This window comes from Mastomys coucha, unplaced genomic scaffold (genome assembly GCF_008632895.1).
Source record: "Mastomys coucha isolate ucsf_1 unplaced genomic scaffold, UCSF_Mcou_1 pScaffold14, whole genome shotgun sequence".
In the NCBI taxonomy this organism is placed as follows: Eukaryota; Metazoa; Chordata; class Mammalia; order Rodentia; family Muridae; genus Mastomys; species Mastomys coucha.
The window spans coordinates 127712474-127740304 of record NW_022196896.1 but is presented as its reverse complement, the minus strand read 5'-3'; the positions used below and the strand labels follow the sequence as shown (position 1 = coordinate 127740304).

The 27831-nt window shown below is 43.7% G+C and overlaps 1 protein-coding gene across 1 annotated transcript in view; it reads left to right on the top strand.

Annotated features, from left to right (window-relative positions):
- The window catches only part of Fbxl17 (F-box and leucine rich repeat protein 17), a 426380-nt gene that overhangs the window by 386438 nt on the left and 12111 nt on the right, over positions 1-27831 (top strand). Inside the window, exon 8 of the mRNA XM_031368580.1 lies at positions 18557-18699. Within this exon, the coding sequence (XP_031224440.1) occupies positions 18557-18699 (143 nt within the window). The remainder of the gene's footprint in view (positions 1-18556; positions 18700-27831) is intronic.

Here is a 27831-nt window from a genome sequence, read left to right as displayed (position 1 = left end):
AGCCCTGGCTGTCCTGGAACTCACTCTGTAGACCAGGCTGGCCTTGAACTCAGGAATCCACCTGCCTCCGCCTCCTAAGTGCTGGGATTAAAGGCATGTGCCACCACTGCCCGGCTGTAAGGTTTATTTTTAATTATGTGTGTGTGTGTGTCTGTGTGTCTGTGTGTGTCTGTGTGTGTGTGTGTGTGTGTCTGTGTCTGTGTGTGTGTGTGTCTGTGTGTGTGTGTGTCTGTGTGTGTGTGTGTCTGTCTGTGTGTGTGTGTGTCTGTGTGTGTGTGTGTGTGTGTGTGTGTGTGTGTGTGTGTGTGTCTGTGTGTGTGTGTGTGTCTGTGTGTGTGTCTGTGTGTGTCTGTGTGTGTGTCTGTGTGTGTGTGTGTGTGTGTGTTTACATTTCCCTGCAGACATAAGTGCAGGTGCCCACTTAAGCTCAGAGTGTTTGGATTTCCTGGAGCTATACTTTCAGGTGATTGTGAGCCACCCTATGTGTGTGTTGGGAATTGAACTTGGATCTTTTGTTAAGAGCAGTACACGTACTTAACAAATCAGCCATTTCTGTAAATGAGAATTGTTTAAGGACAAAATGATAGAAAAAGGAAGATAGAAGATACGAGCACATTTTTTGGCAAACATATCAGGAGACATGAAAACTGTTCTAATAAAACCAGAAATACCACTGAAGCTATCATAAAGACGCCCTGGCAAAGAGATTTCAGTCTGAGCATATTGGCAAGGCCCACCTTTCAAAGGCTCTGGATCCTCCTGAAACCTGAGAGATAAGGTCAAGTTATCTTTAGGCACCTGGACATATGACCAAAGGAAAAAAAAGACATAAAAGAGACAAGAAAACAAACAAATAATAATGAGGCCAAGAGGAAACAGAGGCAAAGTAGATGGTGATAAATAAATAAATTGCTTTAATATTATTTATACAGAGGAAGAGAAATCACATCCTCGAAGAAGAAAAAAGAAAAACCATCATTTTCAAGTTGAATGGGCGTTAAGATGCCCAGCTCCCTGTGTGAGAATAGATCTGTACAGGGGAGGCTTGTTGTGAACATTTCAGATCAAGAACAAAATGCAAATTCTAACACACCTATGAAAGAATCCTGAGGTCCATGCAGATTGGAGGCAAGAAGGGCTGAAGCTCTGAGACCGGCATGGAAAGTAGCACCCTCCACCTCGAGAGAAAACAAACGGTTTCCACCTGAACCGCTGTCCATTCTTCAGCTGCTCAGTGCGCCAGTGACACACGCATGCCCTTAGGTTCCTTAAGGGCCACCAACGCTTCACAGGGTATTCATCATGAAAGAAATAAACCTCTATGGGGGTGAGAGGAGGCGTGAATAAGAGCCAGGAAGCAAATGTAAGGGACTGTGTAAGGCAATGTTTACCAGCACGTTAATAAGATGGGAGTCAAAGGAACACAGCTAAAACTGAGAAGGGAGTGGTGGCTCAGCACAGTGCTCAGCCTGCAGCCAACAGTGTTTGCATAGTCATGATGCAACACGAACCTTCTGCTTGAATTATTGTCCTCTCATACTGAGAGTGAAGACAAGGACCATTTCATTCACCTTTTTGTCCCTTTGTTATGTTATATGCAGTACCAGTACAATAAATACTAATAAAAGTAATTCACAGTTCAATAATTTCCCACATAATTTATCTTTTAACCTTATCAACTTGATTTAACTTTGGGAGCAGAAATACCTTAGGAAATATTTGTAGTTGACCTAAAAAATGGGTATCCTCACTGAGCAAAGTATATCTAACATTCTTTTGATTATAGTCATGAGTCTGAATAGTTAGAACTCTCTATTGGGTCTCAGTTTCACACACCACAGATGTTAGAAAAAAACTCTCCTCCAGGGGTCCGCTGTGCTGAGGAGCCATCTGCATCACTTGCCACCTTCAGCTGCAGAAGACTTCCAGAGGCGGTGTGGATAAGAGAGAGAAGAAAAAGTTCCAGAAATCAACTCAGAATGACCCAGGTAGTTATGATGTTAACCATCTGAGAAGAGCTGTCAGGAAAACAAAATAAGAAACTTAAGCTAAAGAAACCAGTCATAAGGATTTCCTAGTAGCTGCTAGTAGAGTGGTCAGCTCTAGCTCACTGATCCCCTCACCCCATGCTCACCACAGACAACCATTTCCAGTCAATCAAAGAAGAAATACCTCGAAAGGACCATCACAGAATTCTTTACCGCATCTGCGACCCAGCATACATTTGTAAGCATTGTGTCTGGGGGTGTGAGGATTAGGAGGAGCCTGAGATGGACAGAGCAAGGATCAAGCCCAGGGATCCTATAGCTCAAGGGTTTTGAATGCATTGAGGAAAAATTTAAACCTCAGAAGTTCCAGGAAAATAAATCACTATAGAATTATGAAAACATATTTTGATAAAGATATTGATCCTGAGAGACAAAGGAAAAGCCATATGGCTTCCAGACATTAAAAGCAAGACACATATGGAAGAGGAAAAAATCAGGTCAGACATATGCTTCTGCACAGTAACACTGGGGTACCTGTTTATAAAGCTCTGAAGATTAAAATAGGCATGACTCCCAAATGCAATATTTAGTCATGTTATTGCTTAAGCATAAGGGTAGCTGTCTTCCTCGTGTGTGCAGGAACTCGGGGAGTATATGTGGTCTTCCTCGTGCATGCAGGAACTTGGGGAGTATACGTGGTCTTCCTCATGCGTGCAGGAACTCGGGGAGTATACGTGGTCTTCCTCATGCGTGCAGGAACTCGGGGAGTATACGTGGTCTTCCTCATGCATGCAGGAACTTGGGGAGTATACGTGGTCTTCCTCATGCGTGCAGGAACTCGGGGAGTATACGTGGTCTTCCTCATGCATGCAGGAACTCGGGGAGTATACGTGGTCTTCCTCATGCATGCAGGAACTCGGGGAGTATACATGGTCTTCCTCATGCGTGCAGGAACTCGGGGAGTATACGTGGTCTTCCTCATGCGTGCAGGAACTCGGGGAGTATACGTGGATCCTTGCCTTAGAACAAATCTTTAGATGATATCATCTAGCTATTCCAAGGGATTAGTGAAAAGAAAGATCATTGTACTAAAGTTGTGGTCAAACTTATGCTAAGTATTTAGTATTTATTCCACTAAGGGTAGAGCCAGAGAAAAACAGCCGTAAGAACTGTGATTACAAAGCAGATAGAAACATCAAAACTCAATAATTTATAAACAACACAACTAACAAACATGGAGAAGGGGGAAAAGTCCTCGGCTTCTCCACCTGGCCTTCAAAAGTATCATGAAGTCTGTCTAAAGCTCGCATGGAGGAGGCCTGCATGGAGGAGGCCTGCATGGAGGAGGCCTGCATGGAGGAGGGCTGCATGGAGGATGCCTACATGGAGGAGGCCTGCATGGAGGAGGCCTGCATGGAGGAGGCCTGCATGGAGGAGGCCTGCATGGAGGAGGCCTACAGCCACTCCGCATGTTCAATGTTTTCATTTTTTTCTTTTTAAAACAGACTATTATGTAACCTAGTCTGAAAAGCTTCTTACCTCTGCTTTCTAAGTGATGGGATTTACAGGAATATACTGTTAGGTCAGGACTAATTTTATAGGTTTTTGAAAGAATTATCTCTCATTGTCCATTCTAGAATTCTTTCTGTTGCAGTGCAGTTTCGTTGTTTTGATCAAGTACAACGTGAAAGCCAGTTGTGGACTTTAATTTAATTTTATAATGAGTGAGGATATATTTGTTTGATTTGTCTGTGTGAAGAAGATGCTGAGAAAATGCTGGAAAACAATGAATGAGTTCTTTGAAGCCATTCCACTCTGAACACACTTGATCTACTATGATCTCAGAAGCTAAGCTGGGTCAGCTCTGGTTAGTACTTGGATGGGAGACAATATCAAATATTCGTAATTTCCTACAATAATTAAGATTCTTTGGAAGTGAACGACACCTACTTAATAAATACAATATAGAACAAGAAGAAAGAAATACATTGACAGAGAGAAAGAGGGAGACTGGGCCTGTCACACTTCCTCCAACATGGCCACACCTAATCCTTATAATCCTTTCAAATAGTACCACTCCTTGGTAATTAAGCATTCAAATATAAGAGACTCTAGGAGGCTATTCTTTTTTTCAACCCACCACTCTTCTAAAATAAAAATAAAAAACTAGTATGGTAAGCTTTGGAAAGGACAAAATACAGGGTCTCCAGGTAGGCATGACTAACACTAGTCTCTTTAGGGACCTCCTTCCAAAGCAGGTAGACTCCAGATTTTATTAAGCCTCCACTTCAAGGTAGATTTAGATGTGTATGCCTGAGACTGGAAACTTGGGTTTGGGGCACATGCAGAGAGCCTCTGATGACAGACCTCAAACTGCATCCCAAGGCAAGGAAAACTGAGAAGTTGTGTTTTTACCAGAAAGTGGGAGTGGATCCCAGGCAGGTAAAAACAGTCCCTCACCCTCGCCTCCCCTTAAACTCCTGGCAAAATCAGCTTCTCGCCTGCTCCGTACCCACAGGGATTAGTGACTTAGTCTCTTTATCAGATCTGTTCCTTCCTTCCTTTCAGAATAATTACAGGCTGCTGCTTCCCTGGCTCGTGATACTTATTATTAGCTAAAGCTAATTCATCAGCTGGATATAGGGGACACACCTTTCACTAGCTTTCTGGAAAAGCTTAGTAAATTGTTTGTCATTCTCCAGCCCAAGAAATGTTCTCCCTGTAAGTAAAAGTTTATTAGGTACCGTGAGAGGTCCTTGGGTTCAGCCATTTTCTGTCCCAGCTATAATTAGAAAGCTAGACAAATTATATCAGCTCTGTGGGTAAAAATCCACACAGATACTCTTTTTTAATAAATCCAATTTACTCTATTTGCTTGGTATTAGCAACTGTTAATGTTCTGTCCAAATTCCTTTCCTTCCTTGTTGAAGTGAACTATATTGCCACAGCCAGTCCATACAAATGGATAGTTAATTACCGGCAGACACCGAGGGCTGTGATTCATCACTGCAGTGTGGAAGTAAATGCTGCCAATTGTCAGCTTTTTCTAAACCACACAGTGTTATATAGTTTATGTACCAGTCAATGGTGGCAGAGTACCAAGAAGAAAATAAACGCTGCCTAGACGTCAGAGACTCATTAAACACATCACTCTGCCGTCTTTCATCAGTAATTTCTAAACCTGGCAGTGGACGACAATCATTTGATGATGCAGAAAAAAAAAAAACTTAAAAGACACAGCACCTATTGGCTGACCACTGAATCAGAATATTCCAGGCCAGGGAATGCATCAATATTTTGCAGAACCTGGAGTTTAGTGGATTTTGGATTGTACCCGAGAAAAATAATTCTGAAGTGTCTTGCTTTTAAACATTTAAAAAAAAAAGTCTAGATTACTGTGTGAATATATCTCTGGAACCCAAGCCCTGGTAGTACTAACTTTCAAAGGTCAGTCCATGGCCTAGCATTCAAGAATAAGCATTTGTTTGGGTACCTTTCCCGTGTGTGTCACGCATAACCACACTCTAATGAGCAGATTCAGGACTGGCATCTTGTCACGTGATGCCTGTGCTGTATAGTCTCTGATCTTGGTCTTTCTTCCGGTTATATATCATTTAGACTTTCATGACCATAACAAGGTGCCCGTCATTAAGAACCTAATAGGAGAAGAGGCTAAGTGAGCTCCTGGCTTCGGATGTCTCAGCCACAGTCATTCAGCCTGGTACCGTATCTGGGCCAATGGGAAACAAAGCATTGTGGCAGTCATGGGTGGCAGAATGAGCTGCACATCTCGAGGTGGCCTGGAGCCAGTGAGAGACAGAGTGAGCGCAGACAATGCGCAGCACCAGCAGTGCCCCCGACCCCACCCCCACCCCTCGGCTGTTTGCTCCGAGTAGGCCCTGCCCCCTAACATTTGCAGACCCATCCAGACTTGTGCCACCAGCTGCAGACAAAGCCTTCTACATGTGAGCTATCTGAAGGGACACCTCACCTATTAAGCACAACATACATACCCTCCCTCTTTGTTGCATACTCTGTTAATGCGTTTCCAATCTCTTACTCTTTTCTTTTTCCTCTTGTTTTTTAAGCTGACAGTTTGGTCCCCATAATGGAATGCATGAGCCTTCCTTCTGGATGTGGGGGTTACTGAAGGACAGACGTTAGAAAGTAAACTCCCAGTGAATGCAAATGGGGGGAATAAGAGAGGAAATCAGAAACAAAGACTGATAGTTAATGTCTGTTTTCTTCCACTTCTCCACCCGACTGACCACAAGATCCCAAGTTGAAAGGCTTTGAATTTCATGCTGTTTTCTTTGATTTGCTAATATCGGACACATACCCATAAGGAAAAAAATACCAAAATAACCCACATTCCATGGGAGCCCAAGTCACAGATGTTCTGGCCGCAGTGAAGGGCACATAGCTGAGCTACACTTCCATGCTTAGAGGGGGGTTGTGCTTTTGCCAGCTGACCCCCAGTTTTGAGAGGTTAAATATTAACACTAGTAAATGTGCTCGTCCGGAGCTCTCTAGACTCGGTGAAAACCCACGGATGGGAACACAATGCAGAAGTCTCTGGTTTATGTTCTAGTAGAACTTGGGGAACTGCTCTGGCCACAATACTTTGAGCCTCTGTCATCTCCCCAAAGACATCAGCAGTCAGCAGAGTAGCTGACATCCCTAAGCTGCTCAGAAGAGTGAATATAACGCTGCAGCATAACAGAACTCCTCCTGGGTGCATGTAATTGCAGCGTAAATTTTTAGATAAACAGGCTAGAGAGTCAAGCAAGATCCTTATGCTGTGCTGGGCTGGGCAGAGATGATCAAGGCTGGTCTGTCCCCGATGCTGGAGTTTATATGGAGTGGAGGAGACCAGTGTATTCCCAGCAACACAAAGATACTTAGACACTCATAGACACGGGAAAAGAAAAGAAAAAAAAAAAAAAACTTGGTAGAAATCTATATAAGAAATTTTGTTTAAGTCTAAATGCTATGATTTTTCTATGTATGTATTTATTTATTTAGCAGCACTACAGATTAATACAGGACCTGTGTGTGCTAAGCAAGCACCATAGCATTGGGCTACACCCACAACCATTTGCTTTTATTTTGAGACAGGGCCTCACTAGGTTGGCCAGACTGGCTTCAAATTCAGGTTTTCCTGTGTATCCCAGGCTGCCTCAAACTTATGGTTTTCCTTCTTCTACTTCTAGAAGAATTGAAGTTGGGGGTATTTGCCACCACACCCAGCTCTTTTGACATCCTTAAAATCTCCTTTTCTCCCTACTCATCCCCCATCACCAAATGCTATGGTTCTCACCTTGGTTGTCCCCATCTCAGTCCCTGCTTAGAAAAACGGCAGTGGCCTCATCCTCCAAAGTCTCTCCGCTTCTCTTCTTACTTCCAGCCCAGAACCCAGAGCAGCTTTGAAGATTTGGGTTAATGCCACCTCTACTGCCACACACATTCCACCACCAGATTTCTATTTCCTTTAGAGCCAAAGCCAATACTGTTAGGTAACCTACAAGATGATTTTTCTGACTCTTTTGTCTTTTCATTAACTTGGTGATCTTATTGAAACCATTCCCCATCCCTCTAGAAGAGACCAGCCTTTTTCCCACCTCATGGACTTCCTTTGCAATCCTGCCAGTGTAGATGACTTTCTCTTAAGTATCTATAAGGCTTGCTCGACTGCCTCCAGGCACTGGTCCTATGTCACTTTCCCTGTGAAGGGTTGGAACACTCCCACCCCTAGCTCCTCTCTTATTTTCCCCCTAAAAGAATTGTCACCTGACAAATGGTATGCTCAAATTAATTTAATATAAGCTCTATTGAGGCAAGGGATTGGTCCCTTTATGCTTAGTCTCTAAAAAAGTACTTGGCACATAGTAGGCACTGGGAGTATGTTAAAAGAAACAAGAGAATGTGTTCTCTACTTTCCCTTTGCTTCTGCCTCAGAAAACAGCCAGTGTTTGCCTGGCACGTGTGTCTGCACAACCTCCATGCCTCATCACTGACTGCTTCCTAGGGTCATGCCTGGCACGTGTGTCTACACAACCTCCATGCCTCATCACTGACTGCTTCCTAGGGTCATGCCTGGCACGTGTGTCTACACAACCTCCGTGCCTCATCACTGACTGCTTCCTAGGGTCATGCCTGGCATGTGTGTCTCCACAACCTCCGTGCCTCACTACTGACTGCTTCCTAGGGTCACACACGCATTTGTAGCTCATGCCTACTTAGCACTGGTGCTCTCTTAGGTTAGTCTGGAGACTTCAGTTCAGAAAGGTAAACAGACATTGAAGTTCTTCTCCATATTAGCACATTAACGTACTGTAAACCTGAATTCACTTCTCATAAAGTGAAGATATCTAATACAATGTCAAGATTTTGAAAAGGATGTATTTTATGCAGATTGGAATAAAACAGAAATATAGAACCAGAGGTTTTATAATCTCTGCTAATGTTAGAGTGGTGTTTTGGGTTTGGTTTGTTTGTTTGTTTGTTTGTTTGTTTGTTTTCTTCTTCTTGTCAGGGGAAATGAGATCCTTCCAAAGGTTGGTTATACCAGCACAGCACCATGGAGACTCAGCCATGACAGCAAGGCTGTCTGCAGGGCTCTAAATACACTCTCACTTACTGTATTTTGGAAGTCAGGTGTATACAAATAGTTACTACATACCCAACCATATTTCTAGTGTGTTTCTGCCTGGAAAACAATATATGTTTATGAATTAAAGGGTAGCACTTACCCTTGCTCTCAACCATTAGAGTGCATGTGCATTCCCCCCCTCTCTCTCCATCCTTCCATCCCTCCCCCCACACACACATGCAGAAGAAAAACCTTCACTCGGTCTTATTCTTATTACCAACTTATTCTTATTACCAACTCGTTTACCTAAAAGGAGGGAAAGTAGACACAGCCTGCCAGTTATCCTTGCTTCTCCACCTCAGGATGTGAGGGAAAGGAGAAGCCTTGCCATAGAGGTCAGAGGTTCTTCTCCACCTCCGGATGTTAGGGATAGGAGAAGCCTTGCCATAGAGGTCTGAGGTTGCGGGTCCGTGCTCCGCCCACCTCAGGGCATGGACACTTGGGAGGCGAAATTCGAGGAGTTTGACTGCTCTTATGGTACCCAAGACACTGCCCGAGGAGTGGAAAAGCACAGTCTGAGATGTGGGAAAGCTGAAACTGGTATTCTTGGTTTACCCTGGCTTCCAGACCCCCATTGCCACTGGAGAACCGCACAGAGGAGTCGGAAAGTGTGGGAGGTCCACAGCCCTGTAACAGGGCTGGGAGCAGGGTCTCCCCAATTCCTGGACAACTAGGCATCATTGAGTCACTAGGAGTTGGGAGCAGAGTCAGGGGCATGGCCTGAGGAAGTGTTCATCACGGAAAATGGATACATACCTTACCCACATCTCAGGGTGGACCCAAGATTAAATAACCTTTTGCAAGGGAAGAGGAGCTTCCTGAGGGTCAACCCTCAGGAACTCTAGGAACTCCCTCATGCTAACTCCTTGTTAGCATGGAGAACTCAGGCCTGGGCCTGTGTGACCACAGGTCACATTTCCTTATGTGGGGAGTGTAGCATATGTTCCAGGCCAAGAATTTGGCAGGGAGAGGGGAGGCACCTACCTTCTCAGGTGTGAGTTTTCGGGGTCTCAACCCACTCTACCCACCAAGCTTCCTGATATGGTTTACTGTCCCACAAGAGGCCATGGCAAGCCTGCTCTCTGTACAAGCCAGGTTGGTGGGGGTTTTGCTGCTCTGAACTCAGTCACAGCTGTGTAAAATCAGTGGCCTAGGGTACAGCATCTTTCAAATCAGAGATTATTCTGTATTCAGAGTCTAGTGTTAGCCAAAGTTGCCGGGCAGTTGATCGTATTATATGAATTTTTCACTTGATTTGCAGAAATCTCATGTCTTTAAATATATTCCACAGCTTTGGAAAGTTCTCCACATCCCTTACCTTCTTACATTTACTTTCTTGCTTAAGGACTCATATTTCTGCCACAAGAAAAAGCATATTATCCTGGCAATTCCTTCAAATTTTTTGAAAATTATTTCTTACTTCTAATACTGTTCTTTTGCTAAACCTAATCATTTAAATGTCACATCTCAACCTTCCCATCCTCATTTACTTAACCTAATTGATATCTGTGCATGTTTGTTACATTGTTCTGCTAAAAACAGAAATGTCTGATATCAAATAAGATACACAAAACCATTCCTCCCAGGGAAATGAAAACCTTAACCCTCTTCATGCCCCTAGAGTGCTAGTCAGGCGTGTTTATAAAGTAGCGGCAACAGCGTGAGGGAACCCGAAGCCGTGCCATGCTGGGGGCGTGTAAAGTAGTGTGGTGATGCTGGTAGTCTTTGGGGGACTCAAACACGTTGAGCTAGAGATTCCATTCCTATATATGTATTTCTAGAATGAAGTGAAAGCATGTGTCCACAGAAAAGCATAATTGCTGATGTTCCCAGCTGTGTTCTGCGTAAGAGCCGCCAGTGTCAATCACCGGAGTGCTCCTGGGAGAGTGGAGCCCCCAGTGTCAATCACCGGAGTGCTCCTGGGAGAGTGGAGTGCCTACCATACACAGCATTGAGGATGAGCCCATCACCTCACCAATATACACAGCTCTGTGGCCACACCTCCCAAACATAATGTGGTCTGTCGTCTACTTCTGTTTCTGTAAGTTCTTAAAGTGGCCAGTCCGTGGTTGGAAGCCAAGATGAGCCTTCACCCAGCTGGAGAAGTGGAAGTAAAAAGTAGAGACTTGAAGGATTCTGCCATGTTGTTTCTTGTGTGCAACTTTCTTCATTTGCTTTATAGCTATGAAAAATAATTTCTTTTAAGTTTATCTTCAGAGATTCAGTGTTCCTAAATGAAGGTATAGTCCAAACTCAGTGCCTCAAAGTGTTTACAATCTACTTAAAGGAAAATAAGTTCTATAATATACAGTTGTAAGGTGCAGAAAACCTGTTACATCCTGTGTTAAAAATAAACAGATGGATGGATGCTGGATAGTTAGATACATAGATATGTAAGTTACAAAATACAAATATATATTTATGTTAATACAGTATATTTATTGTATTGATAGATAGGTAGATAGGTGTGTAGATAGGTAGTTTCTCTTTATAAAAACAGAATCAGGAAAACTTGTCATAGAATGCAATCAGTACCTGCTAAGCTGCATGTAATAAGACTACAGCATTGCATAAAGTACACAAGACATAAGGCCATTAGAAAGTGTTGGGTCATTAGCAAGTAGCTGCCATGTAAGAGGCCACCTTGTTTTAACGTGGTAGAACATGGGTACTCTTTAGATCTGCCAAAGTGAGTGCTTTGTTTGGAGTTGTCTGACTTTGCCAGAGTTGTAGGTCAATCCATCCAGTGGATCTCAGCCCTCAGCTGCACACCAGGATCCAAGGAGCTGTTACAACTTCTAAACTGGACCCTCCGGGGGTGGCACTTAGGCATCTGTGCTTTGAGTAGGAGCCTGTGATTCTCCTGAGCGGCCAGGAGGAACTCTAGTCCCTGTGGGTGGGGAGTCTTCCCAGGGGCCAGCGACATAACAACAGATGTCTCTGAAAGTGTCATTCCTTTGTCTTTGTAGCCTCTGTGACTTCTACAGAGACAAACCGTTTTTCATATTTATCCGTTTGTAAGCGTGCCAAGAAATTTCTTTACAAATGGCTTTTATCCAAGTGTGATATGAGAGAAGTTAATCCCGCCGCTCAGTTTTAACCCTTAGCCTTTCAAGCACTAGGACGTTTCTGATTGTATTGCGAGCACCCAGCTCCATGGTGGGAGATGGAGTTGGGGAAGGCAGGGCAGTGTCTGAAGGCTTGTTAATGTGCTCTATGACTCATCATCCTCCTTAGAGGGAGATGTACTCTGCCCTAACATGTATATTTCAGAGCCCTCACTGGGGAAACAACACCCGTGTCTCCTAAACAGTTTTAGTTCAAGGCTTAGTTCATTAATTTTTGTTCATTTGCTCATTTGTCCATGCTTTTAGTTATTATTTTGAGGCAATATTAATTTCATAAAAACTTTTAGAAAAATAGTAGAAATTTCATACACCATTAGGACCCAGATACTCCTAATGTCGACAACATACATAACTGTAATAAAATTAGCAGTTTTTATTACAATGAATGGAAATTAGCGTTGAAACGATAATATTAACTAAGCTACACATCTTGCCAAAATCTTACTGGGATTTCTAGTGATTTATTTTATGTGCTTTACTGTTTTGCCTGCATGTATGTCTGTATGAAGGTGTCAGATCCCCTGGAGCTAGAGTTACACGCAGTTATAATCAGCCATGTGAGTGCTGGGAATTGAACCCAGTTCTCTGCAAGAGCAGCCAGCATTCTTAATTGCTGAGTCATCTCTCTAGCCTCCAGTCTTACTGTTTTTGAAGCTAATCTCCACGTCTATCCCAGGAACCAGACTCATATTCTGAGTTGTATTTAGTTGTCATATCATCTTGAGTCTCCTGGTTTATGGCCAGGTGCTTATTTTTTTGTTGTTTTTGTTTGTTTTTTTGCTTTTCGAGACATGGTTTCTCTGTATAGCTCTGGCTGTCCTGGAACTCACTCTGTAGACCAGGCTGGCCTCAAACTCAGAAATCTGCCTGTCTCTGCCTCCCAAGTGCAGGGATTAAAGGTGTGCGCCACCACCCCCACCCCCCCACCCCCGGCTCCAGGTGCTTATTTTTGTTGTTTGTTTGAAGTTCTTTCTCCTGCCCTGACCCTTTCTAATAAGTAATGGTGACTTAATTTGTAAAATGTTGCTCATTTGAGTTTTACATGATGTGATGTTCACTTTTGTTGTTGATAGTATTATTATTATTATGGATTATTATTATTGTGTGATGTGGGGATGGTGTATGCATGCCACAGCACACATGTGGAGGTCAGAGGACAATTTTGTGGAGTTCATTCTTTTCAGTTAACTTCACATAGGTTCCAGGAAGCAAACTCAGATCACCAGATTACAGCGCAAGCACCCTTCCTTGATGTGAGCCTTCTTGCCAGTCTGCAGTGCGATTTTTCTAATGATGAGACAGAGCTTATTCCTTTCTTCGGGAATGCTACAGAAATAATAAGGGGGCAAATGTATCTCTGTTGTGTGTACTTCACGTTGAGCATTGGCTAAGGCATGTCTTCTGGATCTGCCCACTGCAAAGTTAGGGTTCTTGCTCTGCAAAACGCTAACGAGGGCTGCCTTTGCCACTACCCCAGTTTGTTGTTGTTGTTGTTCCTCTTTACAGTGTAACTAACTGGTTTGTATATCTCTCGTGTATCATGCCTGTGACTATTGCTGTATAGTCTTTACCTAATTATGCTTCTTTAGCTCTCTCATTTTGTCTACATTATTCAGGTGCCATTCTCCTGTAGGAATGGGCTGCTCATCTATGACTGGTTATTCATTTGTTTTTATCTGTATGATCTATAGATATATTTTGTATGAATCTAATACTACTATATTTGTTTTTGTGGTCACCTGTTCCAGCATTTACCACTGGCATTCTCCCTAGGTCCTTTGGATATACCTTCATTATTTTTAAAACTCCTTCTATTCTGACGTTGACACTTGGTTTTCTCTAATCCCTTTCTATAAGAAATCCTTTCTCTAGCAAGCTCCGAGTCCTCTCACTGGTGAATGGTATTTAGACATTGAAAGTCCATAGTAGTAACTGCTCCTAATCCCTCTCAACAGGAACTGCCAAGGGTATGTGTGTGTTTACTAAAACATGCATACTCACCCAACATGTTGATTATCTATTCTGAGAACTTGTATTCATTCTAATAACTGGCATCCCAGTTCAGTACAAGGAGGCTCCTTATAAAAGTCGCCTGACTGTCCATATCTGTAAGTTCTTTAGCAGTGAAAAGACTGCCTGTCATAACTGACACCCCTAGCTCACAAAAGCACTAGTTACTGAATTGCTAGTTCATAGTCTTAATGTCCAGTCAGAATGTTATTTCCAAAGCAAATAATCTCTTAAGTGCCACCCTGCTTACTGTAGCTGTGCCACCTCCCGGGTCATGCAGTCATTGTCTGTACAGTCAGGCTCATTTGTGACTGTGCCACCTCCCGGGTCATGCGGTCATTCTCTGTACCATCAGGCTCATTTGTGACTGTGCCTCTCCTTGAGTTCTCCATATTGGTTTTGTTGTTGTTGTTGTTGTTGTTGTTGTTTTGGAAATGATGTAAAACACCACAATAGTTGAGAAAATCAAAGCTTCAGAAACAGGAGTTCTAAGCAGCAGCCTTCCTGCCTCATCCTCCACCTACGTCTCAGATTCGCCTTTCCTCTTATAGTCTACCAGCCCTTACCTCGGTTTGCAGATAAGCTGGTCCGTGCTCATTTTGTGTCTTTTTCTGGTATGTGGAGGGTGGTAGCACATTGCTTTACTTTTCTTCTTTCCACTTAAGCTTCGGGAAGCCTATGCCTTCATCTCTGCTCATTGTTTCCTTTTCTTCAGTGTCAGGCATGGTGGGAGTGGATAACATGGCTTATCCACTCACCTTCCTGTATGTGGAATCTAGGCTCTTTCCTGTTTTTCCCTTATAATAAATAAACTCACACATACTTTTATAATATTCGACCCACATTTTCAAAGTGGAACCCTAGAAGTGGAATTTCTTGATCAAAATTAAATGTGTATATACTTGAGTCTAGCAGTCATTCTGTCTCCTGCCTATATGTCTCTGGAAATAGCTCTCAGTAGGTTTATGTTTAGTCTTGATCAGCATAAAAATTACTGAGCAACTCATTAATTTGTGTGGGTTTTTTTTTTTTTTTTAGAATGTTTAGTTGCATTTAGCACATAAAAAGGTGTATTGAAATTGCCTTGGAATTAGGAGGTAATGTTGCTTATTTTTTTCAAAGCTCAGTAAATACTGTGGCAGTATACCAACAGCCTCTGATGTAGGTAGCAATCACATATTTACATTTACAAGCCTAGGAGCACAGGTGCAGTTGACAATTCGAGATCTCCAATTGAGAGTGGGCAGTTCAAGGGCTGTGGTAATGGCGCATGCCAGAGCGCTTATGGAGCACTCACTCACCCAGAGCATTGCTTTGCCTGACCGCTTGAAGGTCTTTCATTTTGTGGCACTGGAGATAGAACCTAGAGCCTCATGCACACCAGGCGGATATGTCAACACTGAGCTTAGCCTCTTCAGTTCTGAGATAGACTCTCCCAAAGTTGTTCAGGCTAACCTTGAACCAGCCCTTTGGCCAAGCTAATGTGAGCTTCTGATGCTCCTGTCTCAGCCTCTCAGGTAGCTTGTATCTCAGACCCACCGCACCAGGCTCCGGCCAGGCCTTTTCATTTTGTATCAACTGCTCACTAGCATGGTTTGCAGAAACACCAAACCAGCTATGACATTTATGTAGCAAAAAGTCCCTTACGTGCATTATCTCATTTGAACCTGTGAAGTAGGTGAGACATCCAGTCAATATCCCTATTATCTGGATGAAGAAGCTGTGTCTCACACAAGTTAAATATCGCCCTGAGGTCAGGCATCTACTAAACGGAGTGGCCAGAGCTGAACCCGAAGTTATATCACAGTTTCACAGCTAGCTCATGAGCAGCAAATGAAGAAGGTGCCAGAGGCACTATATGTTTCAAGAGAGAGAAATTATTTCATATATGTTTTATAATCAAAATTTCCCATTAAGTCAATGCTATGGACACAGACTAAATTCTTGGCCATCCATAAGCTGCAATATTTAGGTCGTGAGTTAGCTGCGAAGAGAGCAGGTGCAGTCGCAGTCCTGCCCAGAGGAAGCCAATCACGTTATGGCCTGGACTGAGGCTGCACCCCCTTTGTTAGAGCCAGCCTTTGTGAACTACTTAGCCCAAGTTGTTTTTGCATGGAGTGCTTACTGTTCTGCAAGGCTACCGAGGGATTAAGGAGAATTTCATCAAGAATATCCTAAAGCCAGCCCATACCTCAACCACACATGCACCTAGACATCATCATTTCCTGTAGCTGTCGGTCTATGTTTTGAGAATACTCCCACAGAGTGGGCTGGGGATGGTGCATATTTATAGCATCTCTAAGAACCCACTCTGTTCTAGGCATGGGCCGGGTACAAGGCATAGTACAGTTAACTTAATGGGAGAGCTAGGCCATTAAGTAAATGCTGTATACCCAGGTGAAACAAATGGCTGAGTGACAAACTCTGATGGCCTCTCCTTAAGGTCCGGGCAGTGAGAAGGCTGTGGGAGTAGAGCGGGATGGAGAAAAAATGGTCTTGTGGTCTTGTGAGCGTCTACTGACGGAGCTGTGCTCTCTCCCTTGCCTCCCCTGACCTCCAGCTGTGAGCTCCATGAATGTCTGTATCCCTGGCACCTAGGCTCAGGATGTCACACCACAGTTCCACTGCTGGGATACTGCCTGTCAGTGATGCCCTGCCCTGTGGTTCTGGTGTGCATATCTGATTAGTAGACAGGACTGGGTATGGACCCCCATCTTAAAATCCTGTTCCCACTTTTACTGTTTCTTTCCTGATCTTTAAGGAACCTGTGAAGGCTAAATCAGACACTTACCAAAATGCCTTAGTCAGGTTCTGACCTAACTTAAGGAAGGTAGTCTTTGGCTCTTGAAAATGCTTTAGCGCTCATGAGGTTCACTGAAGAAATAAACTGTGTTGGGAATCATGAAGCTGAAGCCTAGCTTCAGGAGACAGGGAGGCCAGGACTAAACCGGCATGCCCCGGTTTACCCTCAGGCATCGATCGCCTTTGTTGTATACTGTAATTTGGACAAGAGAGATAGCAAAGGAAGGCTGCAGACACAAGTCACTCCAGAACCAAGTTTACAGCTCCCGTGGACTCCTCGTTTGCTCAAGTATGACAGCCTGGAAAAGCATCTCGTGTCATTTATTTTACCCTTTTCCAAATAGTCCAGGACTTTTGTGTTAGCCTTAAGTCTCAGTAACATAGCTGTTCTCAATCTACTGACCTCGGGCCTCCCTGTGACTTGGGCATTTTCATCTTCTAAGCCCACATAAGAACATTTCAGACTGCAAGGGATCTCTTTTACCCACCTCCCACTTCCTTTATCATAGAGGGTCTTGAGGAGATTCCTAACCCCTGAAAACAATGCCAGTACCAGATCGAATAACAGTTTTCTCAAGTCAGAGGCACCAATGGGATTGACCTGGGGCCCTGCGTCTATCCCTGTTACTGTTACATGCTCACAAGCCAATTTGAAGGTGTTAAATGAACACTGGGGGTAACAAGAACTTAAGAAAAATTCTCTGTGACATTTTTTTTAATTGAAAACAGGGACAATGATCCTTGTTTTACAAACATTAAATATCTGGCTTCCTGTAAATACTTTGTTACAGGAACCTGTGGATATGGGGACAATAGTTTTAAAAAAATTACGGAGGAGCTTATCAGAGATTGTGCCAAGTGATGTTTCCTGAGTTGTATTTATATACATGGGAAAGTCATTCTGCCTTTCTAAATGAAGCTAGCACAGTTTTTAAGAAATAACCCCTACCTTTACAGTTCCAGAAATGAAAACATGCCATGAGAACAGGAGACTGGCAAGCACTCTCCCTCCTTTTTAATGTGTGGTTGTGTTTTTAAGGTTTTCATCACAGGTCAGTGCTTTGCAACATTCTTCAGGCTGCAGGTATTAAAAGCCATTTCTTATGCTTCATAAATGTTAGAGCCACATTCACCTACCAAACCACAGGAGTCCCCAGAGAACAGCCCTGCTTGCTGGTTGGTGGCTCCTTCAGGGTTTTGGAGCTTTGAAGGGATAGCTAACGTACCTCTGAGATGATAATGCACAGTGTAGGAATCAAGGACACAGAGATAGTACTGTGGTTTTCAGATGGCAAGTTCGTTTTATGTATTAATAAGTTCGTTTTATGTATTAATAGAAGGAAGATTTCTGATATGGCAAGGAAATTTACCAGAACAAATACATTCCCATTACTGCTCTTTGGCCTGGCACCAATTAAGTTCAACTATATGTATAATGTACTCTTAATTCCCAACAGCCCCAAGAAGAACTAATAGAAAAAATATTATATGCTCTTATATTTTATAGGTCACATACAGATGGAAAAAATTATACTGCTGTATAAAGAAATTTGCATGCACTATTAACACACCTCAAAATGGTGTTTATGTGGCATTTTTTTTCTTTTAAGAATTATTAGCGTTGCCTTGAATAACATTTAGCTGGCACTTGGGCTTTTACAGTGCCCCATCTATAATTCACTTGTATCTATTCCTCCTGCAGATCTGAATGCTTGAAAGTATATGTAACCTTGACATGAATAAACTGATGAGAGACTGTGTCCAATGAAAGGGAAATTAGGGGATGATTATTCACCGCACACAAGGGTTTGTCATAGGGCAAGCCTTCTTAAAGCATTTCCAATTTAATTTAGTTTATGAAACATTAATTTGCACACAGCATTTCAGGAACCAGTTTCATCGGGAAATGAGCTCAGTGATCAGCTAGAGGTCCCCTTACCCTGCTAACGCCAATGCTCTCTCCGTTCCTCCCGCAGCACTGATAGCCATTGGGCGATACAGCGTGACCATAGAGACTGTGGACGTTGGATGGTGTAAAGAAATCACGGATCAAGGAGCCACCCTGATTGCACAGAGCAGCAAGTCCCTGAGATACTTGGGCCTGATGAGATGTGATAAAGTAAGAAAGACCTGTTTGTTTTCTGCATCTAGTTACTATAGCAAACAGCTCAATACCACATCCTCTTCCTACACTGTGCACACCGTTATCCGTGCACAACATTAGCCATGCACACTTGCGCACACCATTAGCCATGCATGCATTTTCCCCCTTGATCCTAAGGTAATCCGGAATTATTTTTGTATTTCTCATTAATAATGGACGTTTATACTTAAAAGCAGAAAGACCATCACACAGTGTCATGGTAGAATGTAGCTTCTTGTTCCTACATCCACAGAGCAGAGTTTTTGTTTTTGTTTTTGTTTTTGTTTTTTGTTTGGTTGGTGGGTTTTTTTTGGTATTTTCGAGACAGGGTTTCTCTGTATAGCTCTGGCTGTCCTGGAACTCACTCTGTAGACCAGGCTGGCCTCAAACTCAGAAATCCGCCTGCCTCTGCCTCCCAAGTGCTGGGATTAAAGGTGTGCACCACCACCGCCCAGCTAACAGAGCAGAGTTTAAAAGGCTGCATGCAAACTGCTATGTGTAGGGTCTGACAAGAGAGTTCTAGATTTTACATTTCCTGCAAGAGAAAAGTGCCAGCTCGGCTTTTCATACATGTTCATTTCATTTCTCCACCTTCATCTCTTCTGGCCATTGGAGGCAAGCAGAAGCAGTGTGTCTCCCTACACATCAGACTGTCTCTCCTGTCACATGTGAAATGGCCCCAGAGGCCCAGCCACTGGTCCATAGAACAGCTGGCTGGGATTCAGCATGAGTGCAGGATTGCTACTCTAGTGAAAGCTGAACATTTGAAGACAGAGGAGGAAAATGGAGACTATCTGTACAGACCCTGGGTAGATGTTTTCTCCTTTGCAACTTCCACAATTTCCCTATAACAAATCAAAGAATAAATTCTTTATTTGCATTGCAAAAGTGAGAAAATGGAGGTTGAGAACTCTCAGACCCCTGCAGATGGCTGCTCATCCAAAGCCTCTGGACTCGGATTCCAGCATTTCTTGCACAGTGCTGAGGCTGCCTTTAGCCAGAGTGTACCTCGAGGTGGACGCCAAAAAAGTATTCCCATCTTATTCCAGTTTACCTGTCTGTGCCACCTTTGCAGAAACAGTTAGGGACAAATCTGTCACAAGAATTGATACTAGAAAACCATGTTGCTCAAAGGCATGCATTTTCTGTATGGAGACAAATCTGGGCACAATAACAGTGGCCCCAGACCCTGCTGTGCTTTGTCATTTTTGATGATAGATCTAATTGTTGTTTCCAGTGTTTTAAAATCTCAACTGTTGCAGACCTTTGCCAGTTATGTTCTAGAAACTGTATTGTATCTTTTCAGCCTGGTGCAGAAAGCTGCTTGCTTTGTATCTTAGCAACAGCCCAGAGACTCAGGGGAGTGAGTCTCCCTCAATACTCATCTCTGGCTGAGAGAATGCTGTTGCTAACCTTGTCAACTTTAAAGTTAAAGGGTCTGCAATAAGCAGAGTATTCTAGAAACACAAAACAGTAAGAGGCAAGCTCCCCAGTGTCCGCCCGAAAGCCAGGCTGCATGTGCTGTCTCCACCGAGGACTCCAAGTGAAGAAGTGCAGGGTCACTGTCTCCAGCCCAGCTCTCTATACTTCCTACACTGAAGGCCAACTTCACCTTCAGACACAGGTTACACCCTTTATGTTCTTCTTGGTTAGAGTGGACAACCAGTCCTCACATTGGTGCCAACCAGCAATTTGCTGCTGTTTAAGTTTAAGAATTTTAGACTTAAAAAAAGGCACAAATTACTACAAAATGAGATAAAGAGTCTATTGCTATCCCTAAGGTTTGTAGCCTACACCATGCTCAGTTTCTGAATCCTTTCTCAAAGCAGAGACTGTTCCGAGAGTCTACTGCCTCCGACAGTGCCTTCTGCAGCTCAGCTCAGCCCAAGGCGCCCAGCCCTGCTGTCTGGCTTCCCAAGAGTCAGGTCAGCTCAGAGCCAAACATGGGGGGCCGGGAGCTTCAAGTCAGCTCAGAGCCAAACATGGGGGGCCGGGAGCTTCTTTGAGAACAGAAGACATTTCCAAGCCACACACAAAGTGCAAGCAAAACCTTGAACAGAAAGTTGGATGGAAAATCCAAACTAAAGTAGCTGTTCAGATTTCACATTTGATTTATGCCATCCATCTTTAAATTCTACTCAAGACATGGAGAAAGGCTTGCACAGTGAAGAAAGAAGCTCATAATAGGGGACGTATCCTCTGGGGCCAGAATTTGGGTTCAAATCTGGGTTCACACATTTAATAGTTGTAGAGTCCCAAACAAAGCGTCTTGCCTTGTTTGTGAAATGAGGATTTTCCTAGCACCTATCTCACAGAACTGTGAGTATTTACATGAATTAATATAAACAAAGTACTTAGGATAATGTTATCCACTATCAAATATAATATCCTGAATTATTATTCTTTTCAGTGGTATAGGAATTTATATTATACTGTGATATTTGAATTTCCAAATGCAATGCATACACACCCACAAGTAGACTCAGACTATAGAAGATACTTTTATAGTTTTTTTTGTCATCTAAACCTAAATATTCTATAGAAATACATCAATAATCACACTTCTACACATATTAAAAATAATAACAAATGTCCCCATGCAATACAGTACATCTAAATGGAGCCCAGAAACAGGAAAACCAGTACCAAGGCATGGAGAAGGGCTGAATGTGTCCCAGACTTGGTCACCAAGCTAGTGAAGTTTTAAAGAGCCAAATTGATGCCTGCTTATCACCCCGTCCCTGCACCCCAGCCAGACCTGACAGCCACTGACCACCTGGAGCCAGCTGAGGGCCAGGAGGCTCTGTCATCACAGTTAGCCCCCTAGTCAAGGATGTGGTCAGCATGATCCCAGAGCTGGGCAGAGCGTGTTTGTTCGTTGTATGTCTCCCCAGTCGTGTTCTGGGGTTCTCTGGACGGTGGAGTCTGTGAAGTCAGCTGGGCAGGGAGTGATTTCCTTTAATGCCAGAACTGGGGAGACAGAAGCAGAAGTGGAGACCCTGAGTTCCAGGTCATCCAGGGCTGCATAGTGAGACTGTTTGAGGGAAAGAAAGGAGTCGTGTTTTCTTTCTCATTGAAGTTTCATTTGGGGCTGCTTAGGTTTAATTTGGAGGCTATATTTCACCAAACTGATAGGTTCTCCTACACTTGAGCTTCTACGAGCTTACAAGAATAATAGCAAAATGGCCCTGATTTGTTGTAGAAAAAGCTTAGTGTCTCTCTGTGTCTGTCCTCCCTGCTACCCCCAGATGAGAAACATATTCTTTGCAGCTGAGAAAGCATGTACTTGGATTATCAATGTCTAAGTAAATTTGCAGTAAAATCGTTTGGCTGCAGCACTGCTGAGTCCTAAGGAGTCCTCCAGCCTTCCGCCAAGTGTAGCCTTCCCCCACACAGTTGTAAAGTTAGGAGGTGCATTAAGAAGTCTCTGTTAGAGCAGCTTTTCCGATGGCTGGATGGATAAGCATGCTAAAAGGTTTTGAAGCTGACGCCACATAATCTCCTAAACTTTAATGCATTGTAAAAACCAGGAGGAGAGAACACTGTGTGAGACCGCTTTGATGAATTGGGCTGAGTTCATATTCTTAGAGACTGTTCAAAGGCTTGCTTGACCTTGGGAATTAGAGCTGACCTGAAATCACCTATCAGTTTGACTCACGTTTATTTAGTGATTTAGTTAATGATACGTAGGTGATCGATGGGACTGTAACAAGAAGCAATGTGTGTACTCAGGCTTCCACAACAATAAACAGTCAGTGGCGACTTTGGTCATAGAAATTGTTTGCACGGCTTCCTAGACTACGAGTCTGTTTCTTATGATATTTTCCTCATTTGGACAGAGAACAAAATTGAAAGGGGAAAAAAAATGCCTGGGAAAGCTGTAGGGAAAATGGAAATGCAGTGCTGAAGGTTAATAAAAAAAGGTTTGGGGTAACGAGGTTGACGAGAAGCGGGGTGCGCCGTGGAATGGCGTTGGCTGGAAAAGGAGACTTTGCCAGAGGCGGCCTGGCTAGATTGGGAAACCTCTGCAGTGTGTGTGCTAACACCAAAGTTTGGAGACACAGGCCTGAATTATGAGCAGTGAATAACATCATAAACGTAGCAATTCTCAAATGCCAAACCCTCGTGAAAAGCAGTTGGATGTAGAAACGCCGGGGCTTTAAAAGCTCCCTTTCACTTTCTTTTTTTTTTTTAACTTCATGCAGAACTAATTTTACACACTGTTCATTTGATTTGAAAATGCCAGCGTCTGGGGTATCATTAAAGAACGTTATTGAGGGAGCCACTCTTGGCAAAGCTTCTGCTTAAAATGCTTAGTTCTTATGTTCCTGCAGAGCTATCAACTAGAGGAAAATGCACCCCGGTTTATACTTGAGGCTACTCGGCCTTGTCCTCTGCCCTCCCAGCATCAAGCAGGTAGCTGTCCCTTCCCCCTGGACAGTGGAGTGTCTGGAAGGCTCTGCCAGCCCTGTTACTCAAGGACTAGACATAAATAGGTTGTGAAAGGTCCGTACCAATGTCCTATGACCAAAGCCTCCTGGAATTTCTTTGATTTCTAGTTGACATAAATTAGAATTACACAGGCGTGAAGAGTCCACCCAGAAAAGATCAGAGAGACTGCTGGGCATGGAGAGATGCCTTTGTGGGATCCCATTGATTACCCAGCTGCCTTCAGGCCAGGGGCCCAGTGGAGGCTGACAATTATTGGTCCACAGCATGAAAATAATCAAATTAATTCATTTCTTATAAAAATTTACTTCCAAGACCTTTGTTTTCCTGAAATCCTTAGAAGAGTAAAATCATTTATTTTAGTAAAGGTGGATGGCTGTAATGTATTCTCTAGGATGCAAGAAAGTCTGGTTCTCACGTGGAATTCCTTGTTTGAATGGCAAAGAGATGGCTAATAGGGAAAACAAGTGATGGAAAGCAGTCCAGCCAGAAGTCTGCTTTACAGCCTCAAGATGTCCAGGGCCAAGTTCCGTGTGCCCAATTTAATGTAAAAATATTCAGGAAAATCTGACCACTGAACTGCTTTTCTCAGAAAGTAATTATGGTAAGAGAAAGCCTCAACAACCAAAATATTTCTGTGGAAAAAAAAAAATCTAGGGTTTTAGTAGCTTGTTTAGGAATTGTGAGCAGGAAAGCCCTATGGGGAAAATAACAGACGGCTGTGTAACTAATACACAGAACTAACTGGAAAAATCAGTTTAAGGGAAAAATAATTTGTGGGGCACTGTGTCCAGGGCTGTTTTGGTAGCAATTCAGCCATGTAACAAAGTGAGTACCTGCGGGGCCCTCCTTTTCCCCCCACGTATGCACAGCTGTTTTCAGACCGCCCTTAGCCAAAATTTAAAAATTTAAATTAATGCCCTGTTGAAGAAAATACATTGAAAAAAATGCTTTCTGTTCTGTGAAGGCAGAAGTGGTCTGACTGACCTGAATTTTGTAACCTCTGTGTTGAGAGACCTGTCACTACCCAGCCAGTGTCCCCAAAGGTAGGGGCAGTATGAGGTAGTGGTAAGTGCAGGTGCTCCGAGCTCTGAGCTCTGTCGTTTGCTTAAAGTGTCAGCATCTTCTCTTCTTTTGCTGATGAGACAGTTCCGCGGGTGATTTTCAAATAGGAGCACCTTAAAGCTCATTTGACAGTCCTCTCATCATCCCTGGTAATGGAACAGGGAGAACAGTCCTCTCATCATCCCTGGTAATGGAACAGGGAGAAGGCCACCAGCTGAAATTCTGAGGTTACCTCTCGACCTCATCTCGGTCAACTGTTCCATCTCCATTTCTTCCCATCTTATGTACCTCCAACGCCAAGCGTAACTGACTCTCCCATCTCACTGGTGTGGCACTTCTTGGGACAGGGAGAATTGGTAAACACCATGCCACACTGCCAGCTTTTGACTTCTGTTAATGTGCTCCCTCTGGGGCCTTTCAGAACTTAACCTCAAGTCTTGGAGTCACATGACAGTAATCTAAAACACGATGATATTAACAACGTGTACCCAGAGGGTCATTACAACAGTAACAAGAGCGAGACTAAACTACTGAGCCCAGAGTCAGGTTCACTATAAGCGCTCAACACATGTTGGCTTTTGTTTCCATTATTGCTCTTATTTCTGTGTGCATACCTACTTTGGAATCTTTTACCTGACACATGCACCACCTGCCCTAGCAGGGTCATAACTTTTAGCTCTGAATATAAATTCACACGCTAAGATCTTAAATAAAGCAAAACCAAAAAGAAAAACAAAACAAAAAAACAAAAAAGCCCAGCCTCCTGAGACATATGCAGCTTTATTTGAAAATAATAGAATTTGTTTTCAGTCATCAGGACTCTTATTTCAGTAAAAGGTCACAGAGAACGGTAAAACCTAGAGGCCTGTAGGTCTCAACAATGCCTTGGTTTTGTATGTGTTTGGCTTTGTTGTGAGCAGGGTAGAGACCAGCCAATCAAAAGCCAGTGGGGAGCCAGAGTAAGGCTTGGTTTGCTTGCTGAGGAGCATCTGCATCTGGTGGGGACTTGCAGGGCTCTGCAAGTAGCTGCTTGTACCTTGCTCACCTCTGTTAGGGGCTGACATGTCAGGAAAACCTTAGCTTATTTTCTACAAGCTGAGAAGAAGAGAGTACAGCTCCCCCAATGTTAGGGTCAACAGACGGCTCTGTGGAGCTTGCCTGGAGGCACCCCAGAGTGTCATTGCTTCGCGGTCAGTATTCACCTTGGAGCTTCGATTTGGCTCCAGTAATAATAAGGAAGGATGAGGCCATAAGACTGTGATTTTTATATTTACTCGTAGGAAGGGTGATAGCAGTTCACCAACACATGCCCAAGCAGACAGGCCTGGCGTCCATGGTCTGAGAGACCGAGGGCTTCCTGCACTTGGGAAGGAAATAAAGCAGCCTACCGGGATTTCCAGCACTCAGGGGTGAGCTGCCTGCTCCTGCCCTGCTGGAGCCCCTGAGGTTCTTATTTCTGCTGTTCATACCCATCTTCAGAGAGCATGGTCCTTCTCCTGATTTTATCATACATGTTACTCATTTGTTCAACAGATGTCTGTTGAGTGGCTCATGGTATAGTGCTGTCACTATGGTAGGAAAAGCCATAAAGAACGAGTTCCTAGCCCTTGGAGCTTACAGCTCCTGAGAAAGAGTGGCAACTTGAATACTGTGAATTTGGTTATTGTGCAGCTGCTTGTTGGCTTGTTTTAAGAGGACATCCTGAATGATTCCATGGCCCAGGCAGCAGTCCAGCTGTTACTCCCCTCACCCCCCAGCCCCCAGTCCTTGACTTCTGCCACCCTGCTATCAAACCTCCAGAAAGGGTTATCTAGGAACAGCTCCCTGGCTTTCTCTTTGCCTGTGACTTTCTGATTCTCCACTTACCGTAGCTCTGATGTAGTAGCCCCAAACACACTGCCCATCTCCCTGTCCCCAGCTCCATCCATCTCCTGGCAGCTGCATTCAAAGGACAGCAACTCCTTTCTCTGTGAGATATTCTTTCACCCTCTTCCTCATCACCACTCCCCCGACCTTCCCACCTCTGTCACCCCTTCCTGTCCCACAGTGTCTCTATTCCCAGGTTTACAGAAAAGGGACAGTTTGTCTAAGACCGTCATGTGAGGTAAAGAAGCCGCAGCTCTCACTTGCCAAGGTAGCGTGCTGGCTTCCCACCTCCTCCTTACACTGAAAGTTCTAAGTTTTCAAACCAGGACCTAGACACAACAGGGTCAGGCAAAACAAGACTCGCCGTACACATATGCATCAGATAGTGGGCGGAGGATTATCTTGTGTTTGTCATCTGTGTTCTCGTCAGCTCTTTGTTGCTATATATATTTTGAAATCCCCATGATTTAGCTTACAAAAGTACTATATAGCTAACAAGTTTAAAAAACATTTAGAACCCACTGCCTCTTAATTATTGGGTAGATTGGGGGAAGAAAAAAAGGCATCCAGACTGAAAGAAATAAATAACCAAATAAGAAATATGCTCTCTTAGGTCTAATAGCCATTTCCTGTAGCTGGGGAATTCTGGGATAGCTGGAAGACAGCCACTCCGAGCTCAGGACCTGCCATGTTGTCACCCTTGAACCCCTTGATCATCCAGGCCCAAATGATCTGGATTCTGCTTAGTGCTGCTTCTGAAAGTCGAAACAAACAAAGACTTATTTTCAGATTTCAGGGCTTTAATCTACACAGTAGCTTTTCCACGAGTGTGTGCTTGTTCACCGCGGAGCCCTGAGCCTCCGTATATAAAAATGCGTACTGGAAACTAAGAGGCAGAAGGAGGCAGTGGGAACCATTAACACAAAGGAAAACTTTTTATAGCATAGAGAGTTTCCCCCCTCGATTATGTTTTCAACTTAACTTTAGGATGTGTTCCATAAACACATTGCGCTCACCACTGCAGCCACGGTAATTATCTTATTAGGGCCCAGGGCCTGAAATCGGCTGTTATGTTGCTGAAGTATTAGGAACACACAGATGGTTCCTATGGGTGACTAGCTCTCCCAGTGGCCTGCATGCATGTTCTGGCTTTCATGTGCACTGCATGTGCAGACTCATACCTCTGAGTGGCGAGCGGATCACGCCCACAATCACGCCTAAAAGACTGGACCCAAAGTTTGCACCCAGCTTGAAACAGCCTTCGTGGTGGGAGATTGCGTGCTGATACTGGGAATGAAAATGTCACTAACTTCTTCTCTGACAGTCAGGTTATTGGGCTTCCTGTCACACTCATCTCTAATTAAGAGGTTTCAGGTTCGCAAGCCCCAATTCTCACTTAACATTGCTGGCATCTCTGTGGTCCCCATCTCCCAGATTCTTCACCCGCTTTCTCACTGTGCTAATTCAAGTGAATAGAAGCAGGTGCTAGTGCTAACAGGCAGCCTGCACCTCACGCAAGAGACAGCATGAAGCCAGGCCTGTCGTGACATTGACAGAGCATAGCACTTCCAATCATTGCCGATTCTTAAATGGAATGACTGCATTTGGCAAAGTTGACTGGATTTCCAAGGCTGCTCCATCCGGCCCATTCCAGTCTCCGTCTCTGTTTCCTTCTATGCTTCAGGACTTTTAGATGAGAGGGTTTGTGTGTGTGTGTGTGTGTGTGTG